This window comes from Bacillus rossius, chromosome 18 (genome assembly GCF_032445375.1).
Source record: "Bacillus rossius redtenbacheri isolate Brsri chromosome 18, Brsri_v3, whole genome shotgun sequence".
Classification (NCBI taxonomy): domain Eukaryota; kingdom Metazoa; phylum Arthropoda; class Insecta; order Phasmatodea; family Bacillidae; genus Bacillus; species Bacillus rossius.
The window spans coordinates 29,783,728-29,795,836 of NC_086345.1; the positions used below are offsets into that span (position 1 = coordinate 29,783,728).

General features: G+C 38.0%; 1 protein-coding gene across 6 annotated transcripts in view; it reads right to left on the reverse strand.

The window, feature by feature from the left end:
* LOC134541434 (epsin-2) overlaps nucleotides 1-10,510 on the reverse strand; it is a 37,554-nt gene extending 27,044 nt beyond the window's left edge. For 2 of the 6 annotated variants that reach the window (XM_063384886.1, XM_063384888.1), the window contains exons 1-3: nucleotides 10,191-10,398; nucleotides 2,367-2,456; nucleotides 1,698-1,907 (exon numbers count right to left, since the gene is read on the reverse strand). In XM_063384886.1, the coding sequence (XP_063240956.1) occupies nucleotides 1,698-1,907; nucleotides 2,367-2,456 (300 nt within the window). In that variant the 5' untranslated portion in view covers nucleotides 10,191-10,398. Of the gene's footprint in view, nucleotides 1-1,697; nucleotides 1,908-2,366; nucleotides 2,457-7,941; nucleotides 8,366-10,190 lie in introns of those variants that run through there. The other 4 variants (XM_063384884.1, XM_063384887.1, XM_063384883.1 and 1 more) reach the window with 4 other exon arrangements.
* Between the last annotated feature and the right edge of the window lie 1,599 nt (nucleotides 10,511-12,109).

Here is a 12,109-nt window from a genome sequence, read left to right on the forward strand (position 1 = left end):
AATATATTCACTTTCACGAGCAGTTCTAATTTTAGATTTCATTTAAACACGAAACACTAAATAGTAATAATGTAGCAACTTGGTACAATTTCATTAATTAGTAGGCATGTACGAATATCAGTTTTTTTTTTTTTTTAGTTCAAATCGAATATGGATACAAATACCAAATTATACGCGGATACAAAATTTTGAATTTAAATATAAAGAATGATTTTTAGAATTACACAAAAAACTTTTTTTCACATCATGTAACAACTTCTAAAAGAACAGACAAATATAAAATGAATGGTTGGTTAATTTCAGTCAGCTACAATAATTAAATGAAAAAGTTAGTTAAAATATTTAAAATATGAACTAAAACATTGTATTATTAATTATACAGCTATCCCATCTTATCCTAACCTAACCTAACCAACCTTTCATTTTAGTTCTTATTTGCCATATTTTACAGAACCAGCTACTGTACAGGTAGATCCAGAAAATTGTTGTGATTGGCAAAATACCGTGAAATTTAACACAAACCATATTCCAACAGGTACAGTAATTAGAGTTAACTTATTGCAATTTAAATACAGTCCTGGTTTCTGAACCATTTGTTTCAGTACAGCAAGATTGGCTGATGTTTTCTAAACCACTGTATAGTCTCATGTTGGTCTCATGGCAGAAGTCAGTCGCCCGTAAGTAAAGCGTCATGTACACCTGGAGCCCTGTTGTAGGTACATTTTTTTTGTCACTAATTGTAACGTACACTGTTGAAGAAGATAAGGACAGCTTCAGCGTACATTCAGACAGACAGCTGAATATTGTGATGTAACAAACAAACCAAACACAGAATCCTGTAGCACAAAACTATCAAATCAAAATTATTATTTAGTTCATTCAAGGCTCTGCTGTAACCTTAAAGCCAGATTTTAAATTTTTCCATAACTGCAGGTTTTTAAAAATGTTTATTTTTAAAATGAGAATGTAGAAGAAATTTTGTATGCTTTACTAACAGTGAAAACTCAAATTAATACCCCGAGATGTTTTTTTTCCATTCCCTATAAAATACATAAGAGTTATAGTGCTAAGTAATTAGCATTATACAAAAGTACTGTTATATTTAATAAAAATTGTTTTTGTTCCAATATTAATACAAATATCCCATAGTAATGTAAAGAAACAATGTGGAATTTCAAATACTGTTTTGGCATTTGGTAATTTTAAGTTGGGGGGAATGGGGTGAGCAGGACACTTAGAAATTAAATATTCTTCCAAAACTATGTGTATTTTTGAAGGTATTTAGTTTCTATACCTTTGCTTTATTCTTCAAGTCTTAAATTGTTTCAAAAGTAGTACAGTACAAAAATTTTTTCGAGCCACATGTGTACCCATCCTAAAATTAGATTTTACAATCTCTAAAAAAAAAACATCTTTGGTGCTATATCAAATCGTGGACAAATTTCCTTGGAGAATATTCTTTGTTCATGTGTTTATACATGTACTAAATGAGAAAAATATTTTTTAATTTATTCGAATATAAAAAATGGGATTACACTTTGTAACAGTCTTTATTGTTAAGCGAGTATCGTATTACTGTAATGTGCAGTCGGAAGAGTGGCGAATGTGATTACACTTGGTAATAGTTGGTGGTCGTTGCAAAGCGATGCGGTCGGAAGAGCGTCGCGAACACGGGGCGGGGCCGGGGGGGCAGGTACCTTCTCGGTGCCGGTCTTGATGAGGTACTCCAGCAAGACGAGGGCCTTGTAGACGTGCCGCCAGTTCTTGCCGTGGTCGTTCAGCCTCTTCCAGATCATCTGCATGATCTCGGTGAAGGCGACCACGTTGTAGGTGAGGTCGGCTATCTCCGACATGAGGGTGCTGCTGGGCCCCCAGGGGTCGTTGCTGGTCGCCTCGCGCACCTTCACCTGCGCCCACATCGCCGGGTTACTGATTCCAGTCTGAGGAGTCATATCTTCAACAAACTTCATAACTTGTCACACATGGACAAGTCATTATTTGAGGTCGCTACATTATATTATAGATGTTTCTAAAAAAATTAGTTATGTGATTGGGGTTTAATGCGTTTCAAGTTGTCATTTATTCGTAAAAGCTTCTTTTTTTTTAAATTAAATTAAAAAAAAAAAAAAAAAACACCGTAAGACTGTACTCAACGTCGATTTTTAGCCATATTTACTTTATTTTCTGTCCAGGATTACGGAACAGATATCGAACCACACGTTTTATTTACAGAGTGAACACGATACGAACGAACGAAAGTCGTGACCAGATAAACAGCGAGGAGTGGTGATGGAGTGCCTGGGTTCGCCCGGCCGGTGACGGGCCGGGGGGAGCGGGAGGCGGGAGCGTGCGTCGCGGTGGCTCACCTGCGCATCAGAGTAGTTGTGCGCCAGGTTCTTGATGTTGCGTCGCAGCCCCGCCACGTTCACCTGCATGTCGTCGCGTTGTCTCCGCATCTGCAACGAGCCACGCGCCAGTCACAGACCTACAACTTTTGAAATAATTTACCTATTTTGCCCTTTTCCGAAAGAAATAAACCAATCCAGCCCCCACCATCCATATAGTGTACTAGTTCAAACAGAACCATTTTACAGTGTGTACACGACGATGCAATAAAACACCATCTGGAAAATGAAAATGTACTCAAAGTCTGCGTGATGGCAGACGGAGCATGAAATTTCTCCCTCAAATTATCATCACTAAGAAATTTCCATGACTTTTTCCAGGTTTTAAAATAAATTCCCTGACTTTCCAGAATATGGATGTCCTGTCAATTCACGAGTTTGCAAGTAAGTTTTTGATTGAGTTTATTGGTTTCCATAAAATTTGGTAGGCAGTAGGTATGTCCAACGGAATTTTCAAGGTTGTGTGCAAAAAACTTTCAAGATTTAATAAATACACATGTAGCTTTCAAAAACAAATGGATTACTTTAATTTTTGGCTCTGAATCAAAAGAGGATAGTGTACATAGGGAGCACGATAATGCATGTCTCAAAGTAAACCAAAGAAAATAACAATTAAATGTAACTGAATTATATCTACTATTTCTGTAAAAATATTACCTAAATTTAATATTATTTAAATGTTAGGTTGTCAATTGCATTGTCAATATAAGTCAGTCATGAGGTTAAAATTTACAGAGTCACTAAAAACAGAACATCACAAGGTCTCAGTTTGGGGCAAACAGCAGTTATGTTAGTTTTATAATTTCCACGTTATGGGTGAGTAATGCACCATGCTGTGTTAAGTTGGCAGCCTGATAGGTGTTCATACTTTGCTCGGAGATGCACACAGAAATTATTCTTGGGATTATCCAGAGAAAAAAAAAAAAATTCTAAAACTCACTTAAGTTTTATACTTGAACCAATCACAGTATAGGACTATTAAGAAACAGTTAAAAAGTACATAATTAAGTACTTTAATGATTAATAATTTCAGTAAGTGATACGTGTATAAATAATACTGTACTCTCAGTTATGAGCTCCTTGTTATGTTTCAAGGTCATTAGGGCAGACACAGTTGGTACTTTGTTCATTGTGGCACACTTGCTGCCAACCACCTATCATCGCAATTCTCACTTGTATCCGTTAAGTTAATGTCTGTTTAGTATACGTGCTGTGTAGTACTTGTGACCATCAGAAGAATACCTGCTTAGAGCATGGGCACATAAAATAGTTCCACTACGAAGCTGTGGTTCTCAAGACGACGTCTTGATAAGATCACACCGATTCTCCTGTTTGTGGGTGAATATATCTCGTATTTTGAAACAGTCAGTGTACAGCCCATTTTAATTTTGAAACAAAACAATGTCTCATAATTTTTACCTGACCTGAACACATTATGACCACCATATATATGTATATTTTTGAAAATCATCACATGATAAAATCTTGCATCACTTGTAAAAAAAACTGTCTAGTTTACTTAACACTAGCTTTGCCTCACAGATTCTTCATGGCGACATTTACTTAAAAAGTTAAAAAAGTTATAATACGAGAAGTGCCATTAATAAATAAATTAACACCTAAGTTAACTATTTTATAAAAATATATTATCTTCTGAAACAACCCTTATCAAGTGATTTTCTGAGCTAAACTCAACTTTAAGATCTATTATAATCACAACTAATGACAAAATAAATAAATAAAAGTATTTTGATTGATTCTGTAATCTACAATAGTTGTATTTAAAAAATTTACATGATTGTTTATAATAATATGTTCTTTGAATGGGTCTTGCAATGGTGAAAATTGATCCAAGATGTAATTTTAGACATACACCATTGCTGATTACACTATATGTCATAAGAAACTTCAAAAACAGACAAGAAAGATAAATATGCAAACACACAGAAAACAAGCGAAAATCAGGCGATGTCAAAAAATTAAAAACGTAAGTAGCACAGAAAATTCTGTGCAAAGAATTAGTCAAAAAATTATTACAGCAAGACGAACACAGTGGACTAATGATGATGAGACAGTAGCAACAATAACAGTGAATAAGGACAGAAAACAACCTGACAACATGACAAACAGAATAATCCAACGACAATACTAAACAGATAAATGACAACACAGAGACCCAGTGATGTGACAAAACAGATATTCTGAACACCACAACGAAAGCACATTCAAACATTGTAGGCTTTAAGAAATTGCCTGATATATGTTTTTTTTTTTGTGTTCGCATATTTATCTTTCTTGTCTGCAATTGAGGTTTCTTATAACATATAAGTAGTGAAATCAGCAATTGGTGTATACAACCTTGAATGTTTATAATAATGTCATGAACCTATGCTGAGAACCTAAAAATATTTACAAGGCCAACAAGGGTTTGCAAAGCTTTAAAAGAAAAAATAATGTAGCACTTTACAATATTACATCATATGAATCCCTAATCATCTCAAACAGTTTACCAGCTTAAAACCATAAAAAGCATAACAATGAACTAATAAAACAACGGACTTCTTCATGAATACTTGGAGGGCAGGGCCTGGAAGGACTGCTACCTAAACAAAGTACACTGTGTTACACTTCACTGCCGCAGTTGTTCACCGAACGCATGGAGTGAGTGGCTTGCTTCAGGTTTACCATCTATTCAAAATAAATACTCACAATTTTCTTGGGAGCAAAAAAGTAACATTTTTTTTTTAAATATTTAATAAAACATTCCTTCCTAACTTCAGACAGAAACATGCATTCAGCAGGCACTCTTGACGATACAGAAATTCCAATACTACCTTGAACGCGAGTATCCCTGCAGTTCGTGAAGTACACAGGCAGTTAGGTATAAAAGCATGAAGTATGTTCTCTGGATCCAGTCCCAACAGCTTCCAAGTTATTTGACGAATAATGCTGTTAAAGATTCGTTGTTATGGAAAGCAGTAAGAGTACGACTGCTGAGTGAAATGAGGCCCGCCAAAGTGATGCAGCTGAGAACCGACACGTTGCCAGTGGAAGCACAGTCGTGCAATAACGCACACAACGTCACGACACATCTCGGCAGGCGCATGCCTGAAGTGAAGTCAGTGAAGTCAGTGAAGTCAGGAGCAGCCTAACATCAGTCAGCTCGATGACGAGACAGCCCTGCAGCGCTCTTCACGCAACACAAACACTCATCGATGCAGGCATTCGGCTAGTGTTTATTTCCAGTCAAAAAATATCATCTGACAAACAATGGAGGAGAAAAAAAAATGTTTCCCGGAAGAGCAAACACCACAAAGCAAGTCTGTCTGGGTCCACACAACTGTTATCTGGGAGCGATACCAGACACTCATCTCGCTTCACGACTGATAAAGAGTCCATCACACCTGATATGCTGATAATGTGCACACGACCGTCAATACATGGTGTGATTTAAAACTGATGACTGATAAAATTTTCCCTGACTTTTTCCTGATAAAAACTTAAAATTTCTCCAGCTACGTTTTAAAAATAATTTCCATACTTTTTGCAATATTCTAATCAAAATAAAGGTCCTTCAGCCTCCAGAATCACAGCTGGCCTAGTTTTGGTTACATTCCAGGTCGGCTGGGATGATAGCAACTGATTCACTTGAAAATTTGATACTGTAAGATGTAATAAATTTAAAAAAATTTTCTTTCAGGTTGGTCTTTTCACCAAAAGTGGTACTAACTATTCGTTAGCTCACATGGGCCTAGTGTGCCAGCAACCTCGACAGTTATTACGCCAGACACACGTCAGCCCACCTGCGTCCCGCCGGGGGCAAACACCCCGCATCCGCATGCCTACCACACGCCTCTCAAGAGGCTGGTAACAACAGAAACCACTGTATCCGGAGACTGTCGGTCAACGTGCAATCCATTCCATGAATACTAAAAACTAACCGTGTAATATATGTATTTACTAGCACATAAAGATGTGATGTGATTGCAGGTTGAGGTACAAACACACTGGTTAACACCAAAAAATTATCACAACAAAACGTGTGAAGACGAGTGGTGAGATCACATGAAAGTATAAAACCACCGACTATCAACTTAAGTCCCTATAATGAATGTAAATGTGAAGGTAGCTAGGCAGGGAGAAGGAATGTTCGTCAGCAGTGCTTTTGAACAGTACTAAAATATTGAAATATAATTTGCAAGGAAAAAAAACGACGAGGTGTGAAAGGAGCCACTCACATTCATAACAGCCACTCGACGCGACGACCGACACTTGCGACACGCACACGACACCAAACTCGATCAGGCGAGTGATGACGACGGGAGACGGGAGCGACGCACTTGCAGGGCTGCGGCCGGCTTAGCTGTCGTGGGGCTTCCCCTCCCCCTCCCCCTGCCCCAGCCCTCGGGCATCACTGCTCCCTCTCTCTGCCCGCGACTGCACGACTTGCTTCCACGCTTCCCGATCCCTACACAGCTCTTTCAGTGACCCATGTCCTCACCGCATTACTGCCAACCTGGCAATTCTCATCACAGTAATTGCATTTCTAATATATTCATTTCACAATTGTAGTAATAATCTAATAATTATTTTCAACATTAAATGCTTCAGATTAAAATTTTTTTTTAAGTTAGTTTTGAGAGATAATTTATGTTTTTCATTGTCTTTTTTAAAATGCAAATTAACTTAAAAATCTTTGGTACTAACAATCAATGCATTATTTTTCTCAAGGTCTTTGTACTAAAATAATTTAAAGAGTGAGTAATTCAAGTTAAAACTGCATGCCACGCATCCCAAATTACTAGTTACAAGAATTTTAATGACTGGACAAAATGTTTAAATATATGCAAGCAGGCCTTATCCTGCTGCCCCCCCCCCCCCCCTGTCTGACAGGCGCACGCACGTACGCACGCACGCACGCACAAGTACACTGCTTGAGTGTTTCCGACACGCCAGCATCTTGGCCCTCGGCTACACCGAGCAAGAGAGTTTCTTCACCGGGAGACACGTCGCAGCCCGGAGAGAGCTGTCTGCACGGACAGAACGATGGTTGGCGTGACTGTGTTCCCGCTCACCAGTCTCACGGGAACATGAGCCTTATCGCAGCAGGCTGGTGCGACAGGCTACTCTACATCACCCACGTAGAAGACCGGCAGTAGATTGACAAACTTCGCATATATGCACAAGATTGGTTTTGACATTGTGATAATGTCTCTTCATAAACAACAGCCAGTGGTTCTTGCGTTTTTAAGATCAAATTGGCCGGCTGGTTGCCTATTTTATGCTTTGGTCATGTCCTGAATAAATGCCATCAAAAATATGTCTAATATTTGTTCATTCCTGTAAACATAATTAAATGAGTTATTTCAGAGGCCAATGTCAGCACAGCAGAGGTAAGCAACTCGTAAAAGCTCGATACTTCACGTTACGCGCGGTGTCAGTAGCAAGCCGACGCACAATGCTGCAGGTGAGTTAGTCATGCACTCCACACGAACACCACGCGTGCTGTTAGTGCGGAGCGGGGCGGAGGGTTTACCTGCGGCCCCTCCCGGGCAGTCTCTACCCGGCTACGCCACTGTCTACGCTCGTCTGCGGCTCACCGCGCCTACTCTCAGCCTGCAAGCCAGACACACGCGCTCGGACACGCCCGAACAGTAGCCAACACTTCCACCTTCATGACATGTCATCTACATCTTAGCGGACACTGCGTACAAATGCGTGGGTGAAAATAAAGTTATTAGTTTCCATAACTCTGTAACATAGAAGCTGAAATTACTTTTACCTGTACGCTTGCCATCTGACAAGAATTAATAATGTTTCTTCTGTTATCAGGCTGACAACCAAAATTGTAAATGATTTTTCTTAATTTTTTTCTGAAACTTCTATGAACAGTTTAAAAAGAAACGACTTACCAAGGTTGTTCACATCATATTACCAAATAATAGTAATATATTTAAACATAAGATAATTTTCATTCTTGTAATTTATTTTTCAAACATAAAACTGAGATGTGAGATATTTAATAGTTTAAATAGTGCTTAGATTGGTTAAAAAAAATTATGGAATCATGGTAGTTTATAATGTTCTCAACGTATGAAAAACTTATATCACAAACTGATTATGAGTAGAGACTAGATTTAATTATTTTATTTTATTTTAAGCTAGTTTAGTTTTTACAACACGAGATCCGTGTGTTCATGGAAGTAGCATATTATTCACCATATATGCGCTTAAATGTTTCATGATATTTATTTTACCAAATTAGTGTAATTTTGACTGATAAACTATGCACATTTACAATATATATTTTGTAATAAGCATGATGTATAACTACTAGGAACAATAAAAATAATTCTTAAGTATTTGTGTGTTCGACAATGTACCAATGTCATAATGAAAAAACACGATACTGATGATAGTTGCAAGATCAAATATCTAGGTTGTACAAACATTGAAAACCTAAATTGTGCTAAAAATAAAACCATACAATCTTGTCTCTATATGATATGCTTAGAATATCAAGACATGTTTGGTGGCAGAAAATTGAAAATGTCTAGTGCTTCAACCAGACATCTGACACATACTAGTTTATAATCCACTTGGCATTGCTGTCCAACAGCTATGGGTCAAGTCAGAGCTCACGATGATGGCTTCATCAATATCCCTACTTTGTCACGATGTAAACATATATATAAATTTATTTGTTTATTTATTAGCTGAACTACCCTCACCAAAATGTTCACTTTGTTTTTCACCTCAACGGTTCCAAACTAACCTAACACACAACACACCTCTCACCTGACACATCAAACAAAATGCACCTAAAACAACTAAAAATGACAAACATTTAAAGGCCATAAAAACCCACTTACCTTTCTTGACTTAATGGCAATAATCTTTTACTGTCAATGTTTATCTTATGAAGATATTAAATTTAAACCAAAAACAATTGTCATTTCTACATTCCATTTATTCTACATCGCGAAACACGAACCACCGGTTTCCATCATTACTGCAACCACGCATTCTCTATCTTCACTGCACGGTTATATGTATTTAGCCTACTATAAATAAACACGATCTTGCTCCTTGCTCTTGACTACTACCCTTTATTTACACACATTTCAAATAAATTTCTTAATATCTACTTAATTACAGGTACCTATACTTATTTATTCACATTAGAAAAATATTTATTTACTGATTAATTCACTCCTCATAGTACCACTATCACTCCAGGACTCATACTATCATTCGTCTTTAATTTTTTTACTGTGCTATATCGGCTTACACTGTTGCAAATAATTCATACTATATTTTCCTTTGTTCCACACTTCAATTTGTTAAATTTGGCATAGCAACTCCCATGATGTCATACATTTCCCCATCTTTATTTCCAACCAATAGGAATCTGGTATAAAATGAATGTGTAACGCTTCAGTACATTACGTGCGTAAATCACTAGCCCCAGCAAGAAGCTGCAGTCACAACCACCCTATTGCGTCCAGAGGCACCTCAACAACTTCTGGGTAGATCAGCTTTCACCACTAAACATAACCTTGGTCTACTAAAGGTTATGTCACGAAAATTAATTTCTGGAATTGGCTTCGCGTATTGATTATTTCTAAGGGTAAGTAACTGGGCAGGTTATATTACAGAGGGAGCAGACCAATTATGGCCATCATTTAAGACAGGAAACTAGGGGAACACACCCTTCCTAACTGAAGGTCTACTATGGACGATGTCACCTGACAAGGAGAGTTTGATGAATCCAGGTTCCTTTACCTTTCAACATCAGTGTTATCTTGAAGGATCAATTTAATAAATGCATCGTTACAAGTCCAATATTTGCTTAACAAATTCAATATAAACTAGCTCACACACAACTTCTCGAAGTAGCGGTTACGATGGTTAATTCGACATAATGACAATTATCTGGATAATAGTAGCAATTCATTTAACAAACTATTCGACACACACAAAATTCGATTTTACTAACCTGTGTCGATAAAATGCAAATTTTTAGAAATACTACAAATAAAAAAAAATTAAGTAGGAAATGACAGTCACTCCTCCAACATTTGACAAATCACAAATTACAATATTGCCAAGTAAATTTAAAAAGTACTAAGTACAACAAAACATTTATACTACATAAAGAACTTGTCACAATTAATTTTTTTATTTCGTTACAAAGTTCTTAGTATAGAAATTAAGAATAATTATGAAATCATAATTCCTTAAAAAATTACCTTTTAAAAAAGTTCTAGGCAGTTGTACTATTAACTAAAATAAAAAAAAAAGTAAGACATTACCTCATTTGAAACTTAGCCTTTATAGATACTGTACTTATTTCAAAATGCAAATACCCCTACAATTCAATTTGTAAATTTTCAAAATGCAATCATTCAGTAGAGTAGATATTTTCCGTTAATTAGTATTTTCTTAAATCTCCTCTTAATTTCACGTCCATTTCCCAGTTTAAACATTTCCACCAAACTAAAGTTCGAATTATGAGCGCAAATTTTTTCTTACATAAAGAGTATGGCCATTTCTCATTAGGCTGCAATATATCACCTAATCTAATACCTTTTCCAAATCTACGAATAAAGCACATTTCTGCTTTCTTGTCTACACCATTACTACTAGGTTTTCCTTCAAATTGAAATGGAAAGGAACTGAGTTGCAATATAGCTGCGGTGTGTAGCAGTTCCACATGCAGTGTTAGAAGATTGACAAGGAAGCTTATAAGAGGCTAAATGATAAAGAAATAAATTTTGCAATGCAAAAGTTTTCGCTTGGAAAGGAGGAATTTTGGGTAAAAAGGTTGCAGTCAAAAGCCAGGATGGCATAAAAGCCTTGGGACACTGTAAAGTGTATAAATGGAATGAGGAGGACGAAATGCAAGGCCAAGGATATCAAAAGATGATATAGGCATGAATGAAGTAGTTGCATAATCAGGATGGATTGAATAGGTACATTGATTTATGCAGGGAAATACACTGACGACATCCGTCTTCCATTCCTTAGTCGCTAAGATCGCTGTTGCCCATCGTTGTCCCTTTTGTCCATGTGCACCAGGAGTGAGCGAGTGCGATTGTCAGTGCAGCATCCCATCTGTGTGTCCAGACAAGTGACAATCGTTTGTTTACAAGATGTGGCAATTAGGTTCCCTCGACTGCCGCACGGCGACAGCAGAGAATGTCTGCCACGATTCCAGCCCCTCTGGCTTAGGTTGTGGGGAGGGGAGGGCCCGCCACTGCGCGGGCCCCAGCTCGGCAGTCAGTGTGTGGAAGTGTGAGAGCAAGTGGTGAGAGCACGGACCGACAACCGAAGCAGCTGTGACAACCATTACAACCACGCCAAGCGAGACGTCGCCCTGCAGACCAGGGTGCTGAAGCCGGTGGAGCAGTTGCGAGAGGCGGAGCTGTGGGCAGCTGCCCGCCTGGAGGACGAGCGGTGGCGCCATCGAGAGCGCTGGCTCGCTTCGATTGGGAGAAGCAGCTACAGGGTGAAAACAGCCTCATCATTCAAGACATTTCCTCCCCCTGCCACTAAGGCCCAAACCTACCCCTGAGATCGAGCCGAGCCCCAACCCACTTCGACGACCACCGGGGGACAGGCGGAACCCGCATCAACATTATGAAATAATTTCGAATTAAGTAAGATATATAATTGGAAAATGCCAGGGGTAGTAGATGTAA